General features: G+C 38.4%; 1 protein-coding gene across 5 annotated transcripts in view; it reads left to right on the top strand.

Annotated features, from left to right (window-relative positions):
• Positions 1 to 22810, top strand: part of Mapkap1 (mitogen-activated protein kinase associated protein 1) — a 230844-nt gene that overhangs the window by 35270 nt on the left and 172764 nt on the right. For all 5 annotated transcript variants that reach the window (XM_005382456.2, XM_005382455.2, XM_013513217.1 and 2 more), the window contains one exon: positions 12052 to 12200. In XM_005382456.2, coding sequence (XP_005382513.1) covers positions 12052 to 12200 — 149 coding nt within the window. The remainder of the gene's footprint in view (positions 1 to 12051; positions 12201 to 22810) is intronic.

Genomic DNA, 22810 nt, shown 5'->3' on the forward strand with positions numbered 1-22810 from the left:
CATTTTTGCCACTTCCTGAAGCAATTTTAGAAGCCCTCTTTTGTGAGTAGATTTATAAGGTGTGATAGAAAGTATGGCAAATGTTGCTGCCAACTTTGTGTCATTCATCTTGTGCACTTTCTTCCAATCCACCCAGTGGAAAGGGAGACTTGTAAAAATATTACAGTGTGCCCTCATCTGTTTCAGTCACTTGATCTGGCACTGTATGACTTTCGGCCCTTCCCCAAAATCAAAATGATCATGAAAGATAAATGTTTTGAATTGATTCATGTCATCATTGCAGCCATGACAGTTGCAGTTAAAGACACTCAAGAAAGAGATCTTCCAGAACTGCTTCAGAAAGTGATAAGAACAATGGAATAAATATATTTTAAGTAAGGGGGAGTATTTTGAGGGAGATTAATGGCAATGTGTCTTTTACTGTAATGAATTTGTAAAAAAGTTTAAATATGCCATATTTTTCAGTCACACTTTGTACTTATACGTCTCTCTGTTTCCTGTCTCTCACAGATTTCAATAATTGACCTTGTGATCTAATTTCTGAAGAAAGACCTTAACGTATCTGTGTTAGTTACTTCTCTCCTTGCAGAGACAAAATACCCATTGCCAAAATTAAGGAAAGAAAGGTTTATTTGGCCCACAGGTTGTAGAGGTTTCAGTCTGTATGTAGTCAGCTGGCTCCAAGGCAAGGTGGCATGGCAGGCAAGCATTGCAGAACAGAAAGTTTGTGGCAGACAAAACAGCGAGAGGGAAGACAGGCCTCTTTCTGTCCCTTATATTGTACCTGGCTACAAGGATTAGGGTAGTGCCAAACCAGTTTAGTAATCATACACCCTTAATCCCAGCCTCACACACTCTAGCTTTAGCCACCTCTGAAAAATCTATGACTGAATGAGGCTTTTTTTTTTTTTTTTGGTCTTTTTGAGACAGGGTCTCGCTACGCAGTTCAGGCTGACCCTGAGCTCACTTTGTAGCCCAGGCTGACCCTGAGCTCACTTTGTAGCCCAGGCTGACCTCAAACTAGCAACAATCCTCCTGCCTCAGCCTTCATAGTGCTGGGATTACAGGCGTGTGCCACCACGCCTGGCTCTGAATGAGGCTTTGGAGAGACACCTAGACCCAAACCATAACAATGTCTGTCCATGTTTTAAAATGTTGACCCTAATTCTGACCAGACTGATAACCTGCTTGGTGGTCATTCCTGATAGATCAGACTTTATCAGTGTACAAAGGAGCGTTTTTGAATTCTTCCTTAGGCTGGATTCCATCATTAACTCACAGCTTGGCACTCTGGGTACCCTGAAGCATGCTAGAAAAGTGAAATCAGCAGTCCACTAAGCAGCTTCCTGGCAAACTGAGCAACCATTTTGTTTTCACACATCTTTCAAGCACACGTTCTCATTTGGCAAGAAATGCCATGCCTAAATCCTTTTACTCTTCCTTGGAGTTTTGGATAGGTAATCATCTATTCATTCCATCTTTTTTTTTTGGTACTGTGAAGCAAACTCAGGACCTTGTGCTTGCCAGGCAGCCACTGTGCCACTGAGCTATATCCCCAGTCCTCATTCCATTATTCTTTTTCTGCACATTTTATTAAATCCTTTCATAGGTTTTTCTTACCTTTGTTTTATTTTATTTTCTACTGGAAATCAATGTTATAAATATAACGAGCTCCCGTAGAATGTCCTTTTTCACAATTATTCCCTCTAAATCCAGTCCATTCTTTAAGACAGTGTAAACGTGGAGGAGTTATAAAGATGCTTAGAGGCCATTTGGTTCATATTCTGAAGTTCTTTATGAACTTACTCATCCATATGCCATGATATCACATGATAAGTACAGTACTTTAGGGTAAGATCTTTTTCATATTCCTGTAACAACATTGCATAGATACATGTGAAGATGATGTCATCAAAAATCTGCTTTATCGGGAATAATGTCATATCAGAGCCCCCGTATTTTAAATATTGTTGTTTCAAAATTATATTGGACAACTGAGAATATAGCTTAATGGGTAAAATGTGTGCTTAGCATGTGTAAGTCTCTGGGCTCAATCTCTAACACACACACACACACACACGACCAGGAATTGTAGTTCAGTGGTAGAACAGTTGCCTAGTGTGTAGGAGGCTATTGGTTCTCCAGCACTACTTTTTAAAAAAGGTTAACACCTTTTTAAATATAGTGTATATATCTTTTTTACATTATTACATTACATTGTTAATTACATTGTTAATTATATTACATTACATTGTTAAAAATAGTGTATATATCCTTTTTACATTATTTGTTGAGTCATTTAACAAGCATTTTTTCCATTACTCCTCTGTGCCTACTGATTGTGCTAAAGGCTTGGAGGAATACATGCTTCTGTCCTTAGGAAACTTGAAGTCTAATTGGAAGACAAGCATTTTACACATGAAGTGAAGTAACTCAATAGTGTCATTCACATTATTTGTAAGTAGTTCTGAAGTTTGATTATGTAACTTCCATTATTGGTTTCTTAAAGATTTCCAAATATAGTGGCTATATAGAAATTTAGAAATGCATCCCGGATTTCGTGTTATCATGGTATTCCTTATACATTTCTGGACTCTACCTGTGGAATTCCTGATGCATTAGACAGGAAATGCAGTCTATAGTTTCCAAAATCTCCCTGAGAGTAATCTCTCTCATGGATAACCAGCTCTGTGTATATAATATGCTATTGTTTCATCTGTATTCAAGTCCAGCAAATTAGCTGTCAGTATGTCTGTTGAGAAAACTGAAGTTCACAGGCTAAGTAAGTCTTTGAAGATATTTACAAGTAATAGAGATGGCAAAGCCAGAATTCTTGTCCTGGCCAGAGACTTTAGTCTTGCTACTCTGCTTCACTCCCATACCGTAGGCAGCTGGGAGCAAGTAGTTCCTGAAGCACTGGCTATGGAGGAGTCTTTGATGTTGCCTTGTTCCTTTCCTTCTCGGTCAGCTGTGGCCAGGGTTCTGGGAAGTTACCAAACCCTCTGTATGAAAAAAATAAAAATTATAATAAGCTATCAGTAATCTCAACTAGAGGTAACTGCTGTTTTAATATTTTTGATGTATTCACGTTTCATTTCTATATAATGGTATACATATTTTTAACAATATTCTAATTATATATATTTTGTGTGGGGGGTTTTGTTTTGTTTTGTTTTGTTTCCAGTACTGGGAATCGAACTCACGACCTTGCGCTTGCAAAGCAGGCGCTGTGCCGCTGAGCTAAATCTCTAGCCCCCTGTGTGTTTTTCTGTACACAAATAGCTCATAACTATGAAGTTTTGTAGGTGTCTCTGTTTTAGACTGTTCTGGATGTTTTATAATACCTTTGTAAATAGCTGCATGCCCCTAACTTTATGAGACTTCTATAAAGAAATCTGTTGTTCCTGGGGTGTAGCTCAGTGGTAAAGTGCTTGCCTAGCATGGGTGAGACTCTGGGTTTGGTCTCCCTCAATACAGAACCCCCATCTATTGGTTTTGTTTGTTTTGTATCCAGCTACTCATTAATCTTTATTAATTCTAATGCACATTTTCATCTTCCTAAATATTATACTACTTGCTTTTCTCATAAACCTGATGATAGTTGCTTTTCTAGGCTATTTTTCTAATTTTGTGTAACAAAGACTTCTAACCATTTATATTGTTTACGTTTTTCACTTGCAAGTAAAAACCTTTATTTTTGAAAAAGCTTATGTTGAAGTAGAGCTTCAGGAAGTACAGCTGGGCCTTGCGAATGGCCGGGTACCAGGAGGAAGGGCTCTTGCGAAGTCTCCCAGTTTGCCGCTCCTTTGTGCCTGTCTCCTGTCTCCTGTCTCCTGCCTTTTTCCTGTGCCCATACCTACAACTCTTTTTTACTTCTTTGGTCCAGAGTCACTCATTGAATAAATATTTATTATTTATAAATAATAAATTACTCAACAAATAGTGAACCAGACAAAATCCTTGCCCTTGTAGAGCGTATATTATAATGGAGAAAAACAGACAGTAAACAAGCTCAGTCTGTAAGAGTAGAGCAAGTGACAGAGAGAAGAAATAGCCACGTAAGGGAGTGGGAGTGCTGGGCAGCGGATTGTGCTGTTTTTTACAGGATGATCAAGGAAGGCCTCAGGAAGTGAGTGTTTGAAGAGTGATCTCAGTGTGGTGAAGGAGAGTCGTGCAGAAATTGAGATATGAGTGTTTTGAGGGCAGGGAATAGCAAGTGCAAAGATTCTGAGACAGAAGTGTGCTAGTGTATTCAAGGAATGCTTAGGAAATGTATTGATTAGGAAGGTAGGCAGGGGAAGAGTGGAATCAGAGAAGTCAGTCATGGGACACCCGTAGAGCCTCTTGTAAGAACTTTCCTTTTTACTCTGAGGTGAGATGACTTGATCATAGTAGTGATGTGATAATGTAATTTTTCTCCAGTTTAAATTTCCTTTTAAAAACTTCTATTATAGAAAATTGCAAACTTGCATAAAAGGAGATAGAGTCGTTTAACGAATCCCCCAACGTCTATAACCCAGCTTCAAAAATTATCAACATGTGTCTTGTTTCATTTCATTTATGTATTCTACTACCTGCCTCTTCTGGATTAGTTTAAAGCAAATTCTAGCTATCATATAATTTCATACCTAAATGCTTATGTATTTTTAACACATAAGAAATCTCAATACCAGTAATCTCTAAAATTTCTTTATATTGTGTTAATATAGTTGTTACTTTAATTATAAATAAGTAATTATTACTATTTAAAATCATAAGGAAATTGTTTTTAATATACAATTTATAAAGAAATAATTTCTTTAATATTATCATATATCAATCACTGTTTACATTTTCCTGGTTGTCTCAAGTTTTTCTTTTGGTTTGTTTTTCCCCATTTGGTTTGTTCAGGTTTAGAACTGTGGTCCACATATTACTTTTGGTTAATATATAGATTCTATTTCAGTATTATTTTTTCTTGTAATTTATTTGTTGAAGAAACTAGGGCATTTGTCCTCCTGAATTTCCTGCATTTTAGATTTTAATTGTGTCTGCATGGTCTCATTTAATATGGTTGTTCTGCTATTTTCTATAAACTGTCAGGTGCAGAAGCTTGCTCCTATTGAAGTTTAATTTTTGGTAAGAATATTTTGATGTTTTTCCATATTTCCTATTGTACCACCCCAGGAAACATGGACTGTTGTCTTGTTTCTTTGTGTTGCTAAGATTGATGGTGGAGCCAGGTGTTGTCCATCCATTATTAAGTTATTCTCATCAGCTCTTCACCTAATGGTTTTAGTGGCCATTGATGGGAAATTAACTATTTCATTAGGAGTGGCAAAATGGTGATTTCTAATTTTGTCATTCTTTCTTTATTAATTAGTCTTCAAGTAAAGAAGCTTAATGTATTATTTGGTTGTTCTCAGACACAGTTCCTGAGAAAGGCAGGATAAACGCTTCTTTCCCTTTGTTGACAGTTTTCACAATTACGAGTTTATTCCCTAGCATCCTATCTAAGTGACCAGTGAAGATTTTTTTCTTTGTGTCATTATGAACTTGTGGGTTTTTAAAGCATATTTGGTATTTTTTCAATTGATTGCAGTTGTTTTTCTTTTTGTTGCTGAAGTTGTCTTTTTTTTTTTTTTAATTTTTTTTTTTAAGTTGTCCTTTTGTGTAACCAGTTCCTTAATACTGACCTCTAGGTTTTGTTTATAATGCCAGTAATCTTTCTTAGCTTCCTTGCTTTCTTGTATGACAAGTGGTCCCAGGCTCATCTTACACATTTCCTTCCCTAACTCTGGAGTCAGCCATTTTTTCAAGGAGTCTTGCTTCTTTTTGGTGGTAAATGGCACTTGGAGATTACAACCTGAGCTCTTAGGGTGCATACTCGGGTAGTTTTTTAGTGCGTAGAGCTCAGAAAAATTTTTTAAAGAGGAAACATGAGTTAATTCTGATAATTCCAGTGCAAATTTATGGTTACAGAATATTTATTTTTGTGAATTTATATTTATGTATCTTTTCTCTTACATTGAAATCGTGGTTCCAGAATAGAAATACCAACATCATTACCAGTAATACTACTACTAAAAAGATTTTAAGGGTTTTTTTGGGAGGGAGGGTTCCTATGCATCATGGCAATGTACAAGTAAGTTACTGAGTGATAAATTTCCTAAATAAATTACTTTCTTTGTAGTTAAGCTGCCAACTCAGTATTATATATAGGTTCATTAATTTCATTTTGCTTTTGTTTTTGGAGATTGCACTTTAATTTTCTTTTATAGTTATATAAGACTTTTGCATGGTTCCAAACTCAAAAGCATAAAACAAAGTAAAATCAGAGAATCTAGCTTCACTTTCCATCCACTGCACTCTTATAGTCACATGCCTGTAAAATCCCAGCACTTGGGAGGCTGAGGCAGGAGGATTGCTGCAAGTTTGAAGCCAGCCTGAACTACAAAGAGAGTTCAGGGCCAGCCTGAACTGCATAGTGAAACCCTGTCTTGAAAAGACGTCCCCCCAAAAAAACCTTTTGATTTTTTCTGTCCACTTAATACTACATATAAATACATTTATGTTTACCCCACCTCTTCCTGTTGTACTGGAGATTGAGGGGGCCTTTTGTACCAACCTGTATCCTAGACCTTTTTGTTTTTTATTTTGAGACATTATTACTAAATTGTCCAAGCTGGGCTTGGATCTGTGACCTCCTTTCCTCAGCCTCCCAGAATGCTGGGATTACTGTGTACTACAACACCCACTATCCCCTCTTTTTAGTTTAAAGATACCATACTGTGTATTATTTGGTACAATATCACTTATCAGCACATTCTGAGGATTACCCTGAAGCATTATATACAGATTTTATAGCTGCATAGTACTCTGTGATATGAAAATATATTTAGTCATCCAGTCCCCTTTCGAAGGATATATTATGCACATGTACCAACTCTACACAAGGAATGTAATCATTACATATTATAAATATGTACTAATAAAAATTCAACCCCAAACTCAATTATTTGGGAGTCACTAGCATGTAGAGGATACTTACTTAGGTTTTCTCTTTTTATTTATTTGCTTTTTAGAAGTATGTTTTTTTACATGTAGTGAGATGTACAATAAATGTACATTTTAGTTACTTTTGACATACACATACTCCTATGTAGCTGACATCCAGTCAAGTATAGAGCAACTCCATTGTTTCAGAAGGTTCCCTGGTACCCCTTTCTAGTCAGTCATTTCTAAGAGGCAACTGTTGTTCTGATTTACATTGCCACAGTTAGTTTCACCTCTTGTAGGTGCTGTTTAAAAGCATAAGGCTGAATGAGCTTACGGAGGAGATTACAAATTAGAAAAAGAAAAGGCCAGACACTGAGCCTCACTGGAGTGGCAGTGACCCAGGGAGCAGTGGGGAGGAATCAGCAGGGAGTTGAAGTGGAGTAGCCACGAGGGGAGGGTAAGAGCTGACTAGAGTGGAATCCAGAGAAACAAATGAGAAAAGTGTTCAAAAAGGAAGGAACGATGACCTGTGTCAAATGTGGCCAAGAGGTCTTGTAAGATAAAGAATTGATTAATAGATTAGCAGCAGAGGATCATTAGTGACCTTGAAGTTGCTGTATTAGAGTGGTGTGGCCTGAGTGTGTGCTTGGAGTAGATTTGAGTGAATGGGATGAGAAGGATTGGGCAAGAATATAGACAGCAGTTTGGGGAGCAGGAAAATAGAGTAGTATTTAAAAGGGGAGAAGTAGGGGACAGAGGGTGAGAGGATTTTCTTTCTTTTTTTGATAAGCAGTGTTTCAGCATTTTTGTGGGTTGATATGACTAGTTGGAGGGAAAATTGACGATGGAAGAGAAATAGGAGAAAATTACTATAGTGATGTCCTTTAGTTGGCAGAAGCTTCACACAAGGGAGCAGCTGCCTGAGAAACAGAGACCAAGGCTCTTCCTCCAAGACAGTAGGTGTGAGCGAAAGTTCTCTTTGGTTACATCCATTTGCCCTGTGACGTCAGAGGTTGAGAAGTCCAAGTGTATTAGTCTGAGCATGGAAATGTTAATATCTCATCACCTCACACCTAACTCTGCTGATGACAGTTGGGTCACTTGTCTGTGACAACACAGTTTCTTTCTTCAGGGCACCAGTAGTACCTTTTTTTTTTTGGTCTTTTTGAGACAGGGTCTCGCTATGCAGTTCAGGCTGGCCTTGAGCTCACTTCGTAGCCCAGGCTGGCCTCAGAACTTGTAACGATCCTCCTGCCTCAGCCTCCCAAGTACTGGGATTATAGGCGTGTGCCACCATGCCCGGCTAGTAGTACCTTATTTTTTAGACTGCTGTGAGTTTGAGGTGAAAAAATGCCTACCATTGTTCCTGGCCCATAAGAGGTATTTAATAGGAGATCATTCCTTTTTAAGTGCATTTTTATTAGCGTGCATTTGCAGTATGTACTGATTACATTTATCGTGGGAAGTTTGTACTTGCACATAACACATCTTAATTCTCTTTTGTCCCCTTCCCCTCCCAACTCTCCCTGCTCCCTCCAACCCTAATCCTCCTTCCTACTTGAAAAGTTCTATTTCTTTTTTGCCCCTCTGATTCCATTTTACAAATCCTTCTTCCTTTTCTTTCCTCCCCTTTCCATTTCTTGCTCCCTTCCCCATTTGAAAAAGATCTCTCTACTTCTATGATCTATTCTTTATTTTGTTCTTCATTTATATTTTGGTCTTCTCATATAAGAGAAACCAGGTGATATTTGAACTTATGAGTCTGATTTATCTTACTTAGCATTACAGTCTCAGGGTGCACCCAGTTACTGGCAAATGTCTCAAGTGTACCATTCTTTGGTTTTTTGTTTTTTGGGTTTTTTTTTTCCCTGGTATCGGGAATTGAACTCACGACGTCGCGCTTGCCAGGCAGGCGCTGTGCTGCTGAGCTAAATCCCCAGCCCCAAGTGTACCCTTCTTTAAGGTAGAGCAGTCCTCAATTGTGTATAAAAACCACATTTTTTATCCATTCATCTGTCAATGGACATATAGGCTGCTCCAGGATTTAGCTGTTTTAAATTGTGCTGCTGTAAACATGGGTATGCATGTTTCACTGTATGTGATAGTGATGCCTTTGATTCTTTCAGGAAGATTCCTAGAAGGGGAATAGCCGGGTCAAATGGAATACCTATTTTTAGTTTTTTGAGGAATTTCCATACTCCTCTCCATAGTAGTTTGTACTAGTTTACTTTCCCACCAACAATATAGAAGGGTTCCTTTTTCAACCTCCACAGCCTTGCTGGCATTTGTTATTATGTGATTTCCTGATGATGGCCATGCCTTCTGGGGTAAGATGGAATCTCAGTGTTGTTTTATTTTGCATTTTTTAAATGGCCAGTGGTGTTGAACATTTTTTCATGTATTTATTTGCCATCTGTTCTTCTGAGAAGTTTCTGTTCATTTTGTTTGCCTGGTTTTTGACTGGATCCCTTATTTGGGGGTTGAGGCGTCAGTCCTCTATCTGAGGAATAGCTGGCAAAATTTTTTCCCATTGTGTAGATTGTCTCTTCACTCTGTTGTTTGTTTCCTTTGCTGTGCAGCTTTTTAATTTGATATGATCCCATTTGTTGATTCTCAGTGTTATTTCTTGTGCCATTGGGCTTCTTTTCAGAAAGTCCTTGCCTACACCTTTGTGTTCAAGAGTTCTACCTATTTTATTTTCCAACAGATTACGTGTTTCTGTTTTACTATTTAGATTTTTGATCCATTTTGATTTTAGTTTAGTAGCTGATTAGATATGTAGATCTAGACTCAGTCTTCTGCATGAGGATATTCATTTTTCCCAGCACCATTTATCAAAGAAATTACCTCTCCTCCAGTGTATGTTTTTGTTTCCTTTGTTCAAGATCAAATAGTTGGACTATTCCTTTTATTAGTCATAAAATTATTACTACATTATAGGTAGAACAGTCTGTCCATTCATCTGTCTTTATCTTTTTGTCTCTTCCTTTCCTTCCTTTTCCCTCCCTCCTTTCCCTTACTTCCCTCCCTCCCTTCTTCCCTTCCTTTCTTCCTTCTTTCCTTTTTTGAGACAGGCTTCTTGCTGTGCAGTTTAGGCTGGTCTTGCCCTCACTATGTAGCCTAGGCTAGCCTTGAACTCGCAGCAGTCCTCCTGCCTCAGCCTCCTGAGTACTGAAATTACAGGCATGCACCACCATATCTGGGGAGAAGTACTTCTAGTATTTAAAATATGACTAAAGTCTAAAAGAATTAGATATAGTAGTCCATCTTGGTCTGCAATTTTGCATTGCATACCAGGTTTCAGTTATAGTCCTGCCTCAGTCTGGAAAGATTAAATGAAAAATTTTAGAAATAAACAATTCCTAAGCTTTAAATAACTTTATTGAAGGGTATTGCAAAATTTTTTTTGTGTGTGTGTTGGGTATCAAACTCAGGATGTTGTGCTTGCCAAGCAGTCACTGTGCAGCTGAGCTATCTCCCGGGCCAAAATTGTTCTATTTTACTATTAATGTTATTTTTTTTTAAAGGAAAGATGTAATTTGGCCCATGTGTTGTTAATTGTTTCAAGCCTAATTTGTAAATCAACTATTGTAGGCATTATATATGTGGGAAGAAACATAGCATAGTCTTAACTTCTGAGGCACATTATGTGAAATGTGTTGTTAGACAATTTTGCTGTCCAAGTATAGAGTGTACACAAACTAAGCTGGCTCTTTGTCACAGGGTGATTTATTCATCTGGAACCACCATGGTGTACGCAGTCCATTATTGACCGGAAATGTCATTATGTGGTGCATTCTTACATACTTAGGTCCAATATTGTGTGCATCATTTCAGGCCTCCGCTGAGGTCTTGGACATTTTCTCCATGGATGAAGAGGGGCTACTGCATTTTCATCTGATTTTTCTTCTGATTTTCCAGTTAAATCTATCGCATGTCATTTGATAAATTTGATTCACCAATCTGTTAAAAAGAAAGTTTTAGTTATATTTTTAGAAAGTTCTGAGTTTTAGAGGTCTCTTGATCTCTGCTTAGTTTGACTATGCTCAAGAATGGAATGGGGTTGAATCTATTGTGGATTTTAAAATCTCAGATTGATTTAGTTAAAAAGTTTAAGTGTGGACAGTTTCTAATATTCACAAGATGTTAGTAATCCCCATGTACTTATGATCTACCACCTTGATTGATTAATTTAGAGAACTAAGTAATCTTTTAGAACATGTGGAACTTAATTCACTAATGAATAAGAATTGAAGATTCTGATATAATCATAATTTATTGTTTTATTCATATATTCATGCACAAAATTTATTGAGGGCCTGATTTGTTCATTAGTACCTAGTGGCTAACAACCTTGAATGAGTGCAAATTCTAGCTCTGTTGTTTGCTCTGTGGCCTACAGCAAATTAAAATATTCTAAGCTTGTTTCCACCTTGACAAAATTGACTTAATGCCCAAATTTACCTCATAGCCTTGTTGTAGGGATTAAGTGAGTTACACTGGCATTAACAATAAATATTACCTACTGTTACTATGAATACCCTTGCACTTTTTCCTTGTCAGTATCTTTGTCATCCATATTTTGTGACAAGTGCAACTGGAGAATGTAAAAGGGTAAAGATGGGGAATCTGACATCAAAGAACTAGAATTCCAGAATCACACGCTATTAGAGCAGGGAGGGATCTTCAGTATTATCTAGTTTGGCAAGCCTAAAAAGTTGAGTAAATCATTCAGGATTAGCTAGCTGTTGGTGGCAAAGCCAGACCAAAGCTCAGGCATCCTAACTATGAACTTTCTTACAGAACGACTGTTCTGTTGCTATGTCCAACTCTTTCTACTTCTTTAAGCCCTAGTTATCCTAACTTGACAGTCCTGTCTTGCATATTTTTCATTTCTCTGTCCTTTCAGTGCAAACATTGGAATATATATGTGAGGCTTTTTGCACACATCAGAGCTGAACATGTCCCTGGGTCCTCCCTCCTTCAGATTCCAAGGAAGACATTATAGAGAAGTGGACAAACTGTCTCTCTATCTGTAATCACAAGGACGTTTTTATCTTTCTTGCATTATAGCCCAGGAGTTGAAGTCACTGTTTGAAAAAAAATCCCTCAAAGAGAAACCTCCAAGTTCTGGAAAGCAGTCCATACTATCTGTCCGCCTGGAACAGTGCCCTCTGCAACTGAATAATCCTTTTAATGAGTATTCCAAATTTGACGGCAAGGTAAGTTTAAAAGATGAGACTTTGTCCCTTTAAATAAAGAACAACAATTGAGTGGAAGTGTTGGTTGTTAGATTTAGGATTTTAAAAGTGCCCCAGTAAATATAGATTGTCACTCACATTTTCTAAAACTATAGATATGAAAAAGTAAGAATTTGGGTTCAGTGTTTTTTCCATGGTAATATATTTGGGAGGATTAAAACAAAACAACCCTGAGATCTTTCTATATACTTATAAGTATATATTTTTAAGAGAGGAAGACCTACATATTTACTTGTTTTATTTAAGTTTGCTTGAGAGATTGGGCCATTTGGAGTGTGATTAATCAAGGTCTAGTTGTGTTGGGAAATTCTTGAACATAGTTCTGGGAGGCAGTTTGCACATTTTGTTTAATTATTAGAAGTGCAGAAATTGTTGAGGTTTAAACTTCATTTCACATTTCAGTATTTCATGTTGCAGGGCGTCTCATTTGACACTTACAATAGAAGATGACTTTATTTTTCTCCTGTTTGTTCCAGTAATTTGTTGTTGTAAAACTAAAGTAGATTCATTTTGCTTTTACGAAAATGGCCACTGTTTCAGGAGGAACCCTGCTGCATATCCAGCAACCCCTTCCCCCTTCCGCGGCTGTTCTGTGTCTCTGTGCTGAGATGAGTGGGGCTTTTTCCAGGAGACAGTAGCAGTTGATTTCTGTACTTACTGCCATTATATTTGCTGCCTAGCAGTGGTGTGTGGGTGCTTGAGTGTAGCTTCTTGCCTAGAGGGGTCCTGTACAATTTGTCTTATTTCAACACCATTGCAATTAATAAGCACACAGCTCTTTGCTTATGTTTGCATTTTTCTTATTCATGTGCTAGTTCTGTCAGTTGTCATCTTTAAGCAAAGAGATGTTTTCTCTTCTAAACATTTTACCTCATGCAATTTAGCCTGCTTCCATAGGTTGAAGTAAACATATATGGTAAGGTTGATGTTTGTAGGGAAGGAGCAAGAACCAGAAGCAAAAAGCATAGAAAACATAAAGATCCTATGCTCAGGAATTACCTCCAGAAAATATCTGAAAGGACTTTTAGTAAATTATAGATTACATTGCTCTGAAGCTTCTGTTCAGCCTGCCTGTGCTGCCTTCTCCTGTCCTGTGGAACGAAGCAAGAAAAGGAAGCTTGCCCCAGGGACCTAGAGTCAGACTGTGGAGAATTAAAAAATATATACTACAGTTCATTAATTAAGGTAGAAGTTATTGTTGGGGTTAGGATACACTGCCTGAAATTTCTTTGCTTTTGTTGACTGCTACCATCTCATTGTTTAAGGATATAAATTACTAGAATAATTACTGTGTGGTAATGTTTTTGTGCCAACAAACTAGCACAGTTCTTTTAAAATATTACATTCTAGAATTTTCCTTATACCATTACATTTTATTATGAATTACTTGGGTTTTGATTTGTCACAAGGTTGTGAACTCTGCTTTGTTTTTATGTCTAACTTCTGTAGGGCCAGGGAGAAATTTTTTAACAAATATAAACCATTTCCTCAGTCACAAAGGATCTATTTTTGTTAGATGTATGTTTACATTGACTTTTTATGCTTTTGTCATAGCAAATCTTTTTGTAATCTGCAAGGGATGGAGCAGTCATTATTACACAGTGATTAAGAAAGATTTATATATTGATAAGTCTATCTTATGATGCAATGCAATTTTATTATTATCTTACATATTACAATTGCTAAAATACAATTAAACTCTTGTTCTCATCTATTATTTAATATCGATGCGTTTGGCAGATATGTCATGAAAATGGCTAATATTTGAAGGATATTGTACTCTGCATATTTAATTAGTCTTTCTTTATCTTTGTGAAATGCATCAATATGATATTCAAAGACATCTCAATGATTAATAGAGAATTATACTTGAGTCAAGCCTTTTTGTAACCTAGAAATTAAAATGACTATTCAAATAACACCTCAAAATGATCAAATTAGCATTTTGTGATTGCATAATAATGGGATTGTAGTAGTTATAACGCACCATGGCTGCCTCTAGAGTTAAGATCATGTCAACCCCTTGATAATAAAGCCTTTTCCAGCAAGTCGACTTTAATAATTTCCAGATTGATTCTTCCCATAAATCATCTGACATTCAGCACTAAATTTTTGTTACTGTTGTAACTTAAAATTATTTTATTTTTATTCAGCTCATATTTAAGAAATGAATGTTCTGTTTTAATGATTCACCATCTTGTCATTGGTATTCCATGCCTTTTGCTTCAAATGTAAGGGTTTTTCTATCTAGTGTATTCACACACACACACACACACACACACACACACACACACACACACATTCTTTTGGAAAAGATTTGTTAAAGCCACTGAAATATATATATTTTTTCCCCTACAAATATTCACAATGCTTTTCTTGGGACTAACGCTTGCCTTATTTACATAATTAACTGAGTTCCTTGGGTCTCTTGGGCAAATTGGCACATAATTGGGGAGAGAAAGGGACAGAGAAGAGTTTGGGGTCTAATTAAATATGCTAAAAAACTACTTAATTATGTATTTCCTCAAGAGACTAGCTGCTGTGCAGTCCTCCTTAAAATTAAACCAGACTTAGATTATAAAAGAGGATTATGTTTGTGGTGTGGCTTTACAATCACTTTGCAGTTTTAAGCGCAGTGTCCTTAACAGTTTGTGCAAACTGGATTGTTTCTTCTAGTGAGTCTAGCTTAGCATTACTGAGCTCTTGTGCTAAACTAAAGCAAATATTTTCATTAATTTTTGGTTCATGTAGCTGGTTAATACATTGTAAAAATTTTTATTGTGGCTTGTTAGTAACTTTTAAGGCATGAAATTGAGAGAGAAAGGCTGAATTGAGATTTGTGCTTTGTTGTAGTTTTGACAGTTGTTTGGTCAGGCTTATTATTACATTATTTCTTTGACAAACTGATGATGCTGTCTATACCTTAGAGTCTCAGATTATTGTTTAGTGATCATTTGATAGAAGTGAAGACAGGGCTACAAGGTGGTTTTAGGGAATATTTTGATCAGAGGAGGCAGAATGAGGCTCAGCCATCCTCCTGAATTCTTTGACTCTGCTGAGAACAGAACCTCTGAATAGCCTCATTAAAAATACAAAATATTCAGAGATGGAAACAGTCAGGAAACTTCTTGAGCCAGTCCTTCAGACTTCACTGTGGGGCACATATTGGCTGTGTCCAGAGCTGCTTCTGTGTGAGGCGGGGATGAGGTCTGCAGATAGGCAGGAGGCACGGGCACTGTGTGAAGTGCCCTGGAGTAGGAAGCTGCCTGCCCTGTTTCTCCTTGTTTCAAATGAGGTCATGTTTTCAGAAGTGACTCTAACTCTTATCCTTTCATGCCTATCACTTACTTGAGAATCTTTTGCTAGTGTGTCATCACTATTCTGGTCAAACTGAGTTTGCATATATTGTCGTTGTGATTAGACCATCAGAAGTCTTAAGTACCAGATTCCTGCCAGTATGCTTCCTAAGAAATGGTACTGATTATAAATTGTGTCATTTCAGTTTTTGCCATCTCTCTGAACCTGTTTCTGGACCTCTGGAAAAAGATAACATCACTAGGCCAATGAAATTATCAAAAATAAACAGTGCTAGAATAAAGCACCCTGCATAATGAGATGCAATATGGCTAATAAACTCCTATTTTGTAGGAAGACCTCAGTTATATCCAGACAACATCCCTTACAGTATGCTATCAAGCTAGTTATTTTAACCTCATGAAACTTGATGGGAGATCTGGGCATACTTCCCTGAAATATGACACTATGGTATAGTGATCATTACAAGCTGAGGGAGGGGCCGGGGATCTAGCTCAGTGGCACAAGTGCCTGCCAGGCAAGCACAAGGTCCTGAGTTCGATTCTTGATACCAAAAACATCAACAACAACAACAAAAATAAGCTAAAGGAACCTGAGAAATGGCAGGAAGGATTCGCTGTCTTTCCCCTGTCCTACTACCCTACAGCAGGCCACAAGGCCTTCACACCTGGGGGAAAGGAGCTTCCTTATCTCCAAAGGTGGAGGAATGGGAGAGGAAAATGAAAGAATGGGCCTTGCAAAATTTCCCTAGTTGATTGCGTTTTCCTCTTTTTTTTGTTTGTTTGTTTGTTTGTTTTTCTCCCACACCGGGAACCGAACTCACAACCTTGCGCTTGCCAGGCAGGCGCTTTGCCACTGAGCTAAATCCCCAGCCCCTTGCGTTTTCGTCTTATGCCCTTTCCTATCATGGTTTCCAAATGCTTTCTACTCTGCATCATATCTAGAGTAAAAACACTCAGGTTTAACTGTTTCCTGGAGTCTTCATTTCCTTATGAAAGCTATTTGTCCTGTGAAATTTATATTAAATAAGTTTGGATACTTTGCTCCTATTAATCTGTTTCTTGTTAATGAGGCCTCAGCGAAGAAGTTAGCAGTTAAATGGAAAAGATATTTGTTCTCCCCTGCAAACTCCAGTCCTCATGTGGAAGGAAGTGATCAGAGTATCCTCCTCCTGGGGAGTAAATGAGACAAAGGCCTGGTTAGCAGGACACATAGCACATAGGAAGCACTCAGGAAATACCCCACCTCTGTCTCTTCTAAAGGAGGGGCAGTGGTGATGTCTCTTCTGTGCTTTATTAGGTTGTCAGCAGGGCTGAGTGAAAAGAAACTGCTCTTCAAAGTAGGATTTTAGAATTGGGTCCTTAAATAGATAAGGTGTTAAGCCGGTTTTGGGTGAAAGCGATCTGTCTGCCGTTAGAAGCTCAGGAACCCAGTGGGATTTTGAACCTCACTTCAAATAGAAAGATTAAGACAAATAAATTACTTTCTTTTGTTTTTAATTTATTTTAATTTATTCATTTATTTATTTAGAGACAGGATCTTGCTTTGTAGTTGAGGTTGGTCTTGAATTCCCCTAGGTAGCCCAGGCTGCCCTTGAACTCATGGTGATCCTCCTGCCTGAGCCTCTCAAGTGCTGGGATTACAGGCGCACATCTCTAGGCCTGGTGACTTTCTTTTATTTTTATGTACTTACTATTTTATTTATTTTTGGGCAGTGGCTTTTTAAAAAATCAGTTAAGAAGGCAGTTGAATATTAGTAGTTGCTTGGCATTTTAATATCTTGACTTAGCTAAGTACTACTCTAAATATAATGGTAATGTTTGCCTTGACAAGTGCTTAAAAAGCAGAACCAGTCTAGTTGATATAGACAACTGTGACTTTGATTGTGTTAACTTGTTAGAAAGTAACCACTTCTCTGTTAGAAACTCTTTTAACAGGGAAACTGCAGAGAGCATGGGGGAAGGGATAATTCATGAGTGCTAATTGCTTGGCTGTTAATTTTCATAAGTGTTGATAGAAGCAGTTCCTTAAATTAAACTTTGTTTAAAATGTATCAGGGGAAATATTCCACAATGTCGAGCCTGAAGTGAAAATTAATATGAATGCTGTGGCAATTAACACATACTGGTTAATAGCTTTTAGCAGCATTTTGGGATGATAGTCCTTAAATACATTTTTGCATGCTGCTCTTGTTTCAGCATTGTTCCAGTGTATGTCTGGATAATTATGAACAAATGTTTTTTTATAATCATTGCAATTAAATACCTCTCTTCAAAGAAAGTCACTTAAAACTTTGCAGAAAGGCTTGAAACCACCAAGAAGTGCTGTAAACTTAGAAAAGGTCAGCAAATTGAAATCATGGCGTTTTTTTTTTTTTTTTTTTTTTTTTTTTTTTTTTTTTTAATTGCCCTTAGAGCAAAATGTTTCTCATCTGAGCTTGGAAAAAATTTGCTATTATCATGGGAATTTTCCCTCCTAATATGTTAAACCACTTTAGCTTTAGGCTGTCTTTCCAAAAAATTATAGCCTGGGCTTTCTGTGTTTGTTGTGTCTTTCTCCAGCAGCAGCTTTTGCTTATTACTGCCTGAGCTGAGGCAGTGGCCTTGAGCCCCAGGGCCTTCTGGCCTTCTCCACCTGCTCAAGCTGGGCTGCTGCTCTCCCTCTCTCACCCCAGAGAAGGTGGTTGGCAATGAAGTGGGCTGCACAATACTCAGTCTCACTAACCCTGCCTCAGTAAGAGTTCTCTTGGGCATCACAGCGAATGCCCAATAAGAGACAAATCCAGAGTGATTACTTTGAATGAGAAACTGTCTCCCTCTTCCAGTGACTACATTTTGCATACCTTTTAAAATATAGAAATAAAGTACTAACATTATTTTAGCAGTTATTCTTTTGGGTACTTATCTCTGTGGTTATATTTTGCTAGGCCTCCTTTTCACACACCAGTTTTTGTTAGTCTGTCCATAGTGACTACATTTTTACATGTGTTGTACTAACAGAAGGATCAAATTCGTTAAAGACATCTTTTAATGAAATAATTCTCCTTCCACCGTTATCTACTCTCCTCTTCTGTTACGTGACATGATTCTGAAAAGCCCAATGGGAGGGTCCCGGGATTTTTGTCAGCATGGTATTCAAAATAACCTAAAGAGGAATCTTACAACAAACACTTTTTAGCCTCCTGAAAAGTTAAATACTCTATGTTGAATTCTTCAAACTCATTTTTTGCACTCAGCTCTCTCTCTCTCTTGGTGTCACTTGTGCTGTTTGTTGTGAACCTGGCCAGTCTGTGGTGGCTTCCTTTGGTTGCACAGTTATTTTCTTTTTTTTTTTTTGTTTTTTTTGTTTTTTTGGTTTTTCTCCGGTACCGGGAACCGAACTCACGACCTTGCGCTTGCCAGGCAGGCGCTTTTTGCCGCTGACCTAAATCCCCAGCCCTTGCACAGTTACTTTCTAGAATTCCCACCAGAGGTAGAATTCACTATTGTTTTTGTGTTTTTTTTTTTTGGTTTTTCTCCGGTACCGGGAACCGAACTCACGACCATGCGCATGCCAGGCAGGCGCTTTTGCCGCTGAGCTAAATCCCCAGCCCCTCACTATTGTTTTAAAGGCTTTTCAAATGAGGTAGATTTGCAGTGCAAATAAAATCTTGGGCATAGGTTGAAATCCTAACTTTGCCATGTACTTGCTGTGATAATGGGTAAGTCACTTTGCCTCTTTGCACTTGTTTTCATGTCTATAAAACAAGGTCACTGATACCGTATGGTGTGGTGAGGATTTAACGAAGATACATAGCAAAGTGTTGGGTATATGGCCACTACTAAAAGACTATTGGCTTCCTTTCTTTTCACATTGCCATCCATTTATTTCCTATTTAGCAAGGGCCTGCTGTATATCAGGCATTATTAAGTAAGCACTGGATGCAGTGATGAGTGAAAACGGACCTAGTTTTTGAGCTCATAGAGCTTCTTTCCTTGGTGGGAAAGTATATGTGTGTAAATAACTAGCCAAGTGTCAAATTTGAATGACAGCCTGTACATCCACAGTTAATTAATCACCACATACCAGGAACATATTATCATAGGGACGTGTGACCTACTTTGGGGAAGCCCTTCATAGACGTATCCGGTTGAAGGTGATACCTTTTTTTTTTTTTTTTTTGGTTTTTTTTTCCGGTACTGGGAATCGAACTCACGACCTCATGCTTGCCAGGCAGGCACTATGTCGCTGAGCTAAATCCCCAGCCCCAGGTGGTATATCTTGACCAGAGAGCTCAAGGATGAGAAAGAGCTAGCTGTGGAGGGTAAAGAGAAATGGTATACAGAGGGTCTGAGGTAAGGGAGGGCATGGCACTTTTGAAGAGCCAAGAAAACCCTGTGTAACTGGAGCATCTGAGGGTGAGGCAGGTCATGGTGGATGGTGAAGCTCAAGGGGCAGACCAAGTATGGTTGGGAGAAGTGTTCTTTTCAACCTAGGATTGCTAGGAAGTCTTGGTCAAGTTCATATGGAAAAGTGAGGTAACCAGGAGTGTGTGTGGGGTGGGGAGGGGCTGGAGATCAAACTGAGGGCCTTACACATGCTAGGCAATGCTCTACCATTGAGCTCCATTCTCTGGTTCTTGTCCAACTCGATTTGCAACCAGAATCGTGGGTAGAATCAAGTTCATGAACCGAGGGAGACCACTGTACGTGAGAATCGTGTGAGGCTAGAGGCCAATCAAGACACTTTTTGCAGTGGTCTGAGTAAGAGAGTGGTAACTGGGGTTTACTTGGTAATGGAAATCGAGTAGATGAATTCATGAGCTCTTTAGGAGACGAGAGTAGTAGGATTTGACGGTGGATTATATGTAGGGAGATAGAGGAGAAAGTAGTTTCAAGGACACTTTCTTGGTTAGATTCTGGCTTTTGGAGATGGGTGGGTGATGAACTGTACTATCCACCTGCATTAGGAAGCACTGACAGAGGACCAAGGGTGAGGCAGACATTCCTCTTGTGAGCTGGTGTGGGCCTGTTGACTGCAGAGCGCAGGCTGTTAGCATGTCCGTGAAGACTGTGGGTATTCTTGTTGAGGAAGGGCTGCTCATTTGATTTGTATGTGGGGAATGTGAGACAGTGCTCCCTCAGAGGAGAACGAGTTAGGAGCCAGGAGCCTCTTTGGGGCTGGTTAGGGAGTCGCTTGTCTAAGTCAGCCCCTTCTTCTCTGATAGTGCTGTGCTCTCAGTTGCCCAGCCCAACTTACCAAGTTGTTAAGAGGAGAAAATCAGAGAGTAAGTTTATCTACATTGTTTTGATCTTTTTTTGAGAGAGTAACTTTAAATGACGCAGATGTCAAATGTGAAGACTGTGGGTATTCTTGTTGAGGAAGAATTTTAAAAAATGTATTGCTTGCATTTCTAGGAAGTTAGTGAACTAAGAGGTAAAGCATGGACATATTTTTGTTATAGCGAGATTACTGTTGTAGCACTATCTTCTTAGCTAACTAATTCTCAGGCTGGTGGTTAGAATGAATATCAAGTACTGAGGTCCCAGGGAAGGCCTTGGAGATAGCTCTTATAGGTGAGGTAGAGACTCAGGATGGTAGGGGTTTACTCTGCACCTCATCGTGGGGTGCCTCACTCTGCATGATTTATATAAGGGGATTTTCTTGTCCTTCAAAGACCTAAGACCCGATTTTACTATCTTTTTTTTTTTTTTTTTTGTCTTCTTGAGACAGAGTTTTACTGTGCAGTTCAGGCTGGCCTTGAACTCATTTTGTAGCCGAGGCTGGCCTTGAACTCACAGCAGTCCTCCTGCCTCACTCCCAAGTGCTGGGATTACAGGTGTGTGCCACCACTCCTGGCCGATTTTACTATCTTGAAGACACTGATGCAGACAAATCAAATGATAGCCTAGTATCACCCAGCTAGGCATAGAACCCAGGTGTTCTAATTCTCAGAGATTTCAATTTTCATTCTTAATGATAGTTATATTCAAAAAATAAAAACTTGAATTCCAAGACTGGAAGGCCATGTGGTAGAAGGAACATAGAATCAGAAGATGTGAGAGTTAACCCTGGCTGTACTCTTCTTTCCCTGAGGTCTGGGAGTGTTCTTTTCCATCTATGAGCCTTGGTTTCTGTCTATCTAGAATGAAGAATTTGGCTTAATTCCTTTGGTTTTAGGTTTCTGTATTTTTATGGTCAAGGAAGTGATTGACATCAGTAGCGTCAGGAACTATAAATCTAACAGACTGGCTTAGAACGTATTGACAGATGTGTGGGCTGGGTAAGTTACTGCATCTTGTAAACCTCAATTTCCGTGCATTATAAAAAAGAAACAGTAAGATTGGGAATGGGGAAGAGGGAATGCTTTACACCAAGAACCCGGTGCACGCTTCACAACTGTTTATTTCTGTTGACTTTCTTAGTGTCAGAATGGATTAATTCTTACATTTCCCCCTACCCGTCTGTCCGTCCATCCATTCAGCTACCCAGAAAGTCATTTACTAAACACCCACACTTACTGGTTCATTCCAAACACCTACTGCACAGAGGCCCTGATAAATAAGATGTGGTTAACTTCCCTGGAGGAACGTGCAGACAGGAGTAGCACACAGCCAACAAGTAAAGAACCACTCTTTGCATGCAGGATTGTACCCGGTGCTGGGGACTGTGACAGGGGTTTGTGACTTTAAGTGCACCTGGCTGAGCAGTGGAATGCACCTCTGAATAAACAGCAAAGTGTAAAGTAAATGTGATAGGTCTTGTGGCTGATAGAAGATTCTAGGTGCTTGGAGGCAGTGGTGATGAGTAGTAGATGAATGGTAGCTCTGATCTGACCTAGCTGCTTATCCTCAGTGTGTGTTTGTCTGAATTTCTGTTGTGTTAATTCCTAGAGAGCAGGGATTCAGCTTTGGTCACTCTTGTAATGAAGCCCAGAATAGCACTCGTCACACATAAATGTGGACCATTTTTTTTAAATGGCTGTGATAAATTTCAAATGCCATTACTCTTTGGGGCTTGCAGCTGCATGGCAGTATCATAAGAGCTGTGTTTTATTAATATCTCTACTCCTTTCTGTTAAATTGAAGTTTTAACACCTAGACAAAGACACATGTAAGAAAGTAAGTTTCGGAAATTTGCAAAATATGCTACTATGCAACTGAAGATTAAATTGATTTGTTATATGTGCATTTAGCTACAATTCATTTTAATTGTCTGTATGAAGTTAAAAAGTATTAGTGTCAGATAAAGATTCATCACCAGAGCGTGATTTAAGG

Source organism: Chinchilla lanigera, unplaced genomic scaffold, assembly GCF_000276665.1.
Source record: "Chinchilla lanigera isolate Chin_1 unplaced genomic scaffold, ChiLan1.0 scaffold00018, whole genome shotgun sequence".
Lineage (NCBI taxonomy): Eukaryota > Metazoa > Chordata > Mammalia > Rodentia > Chinchillidae > Chinchilla > Chinchilla lanigera.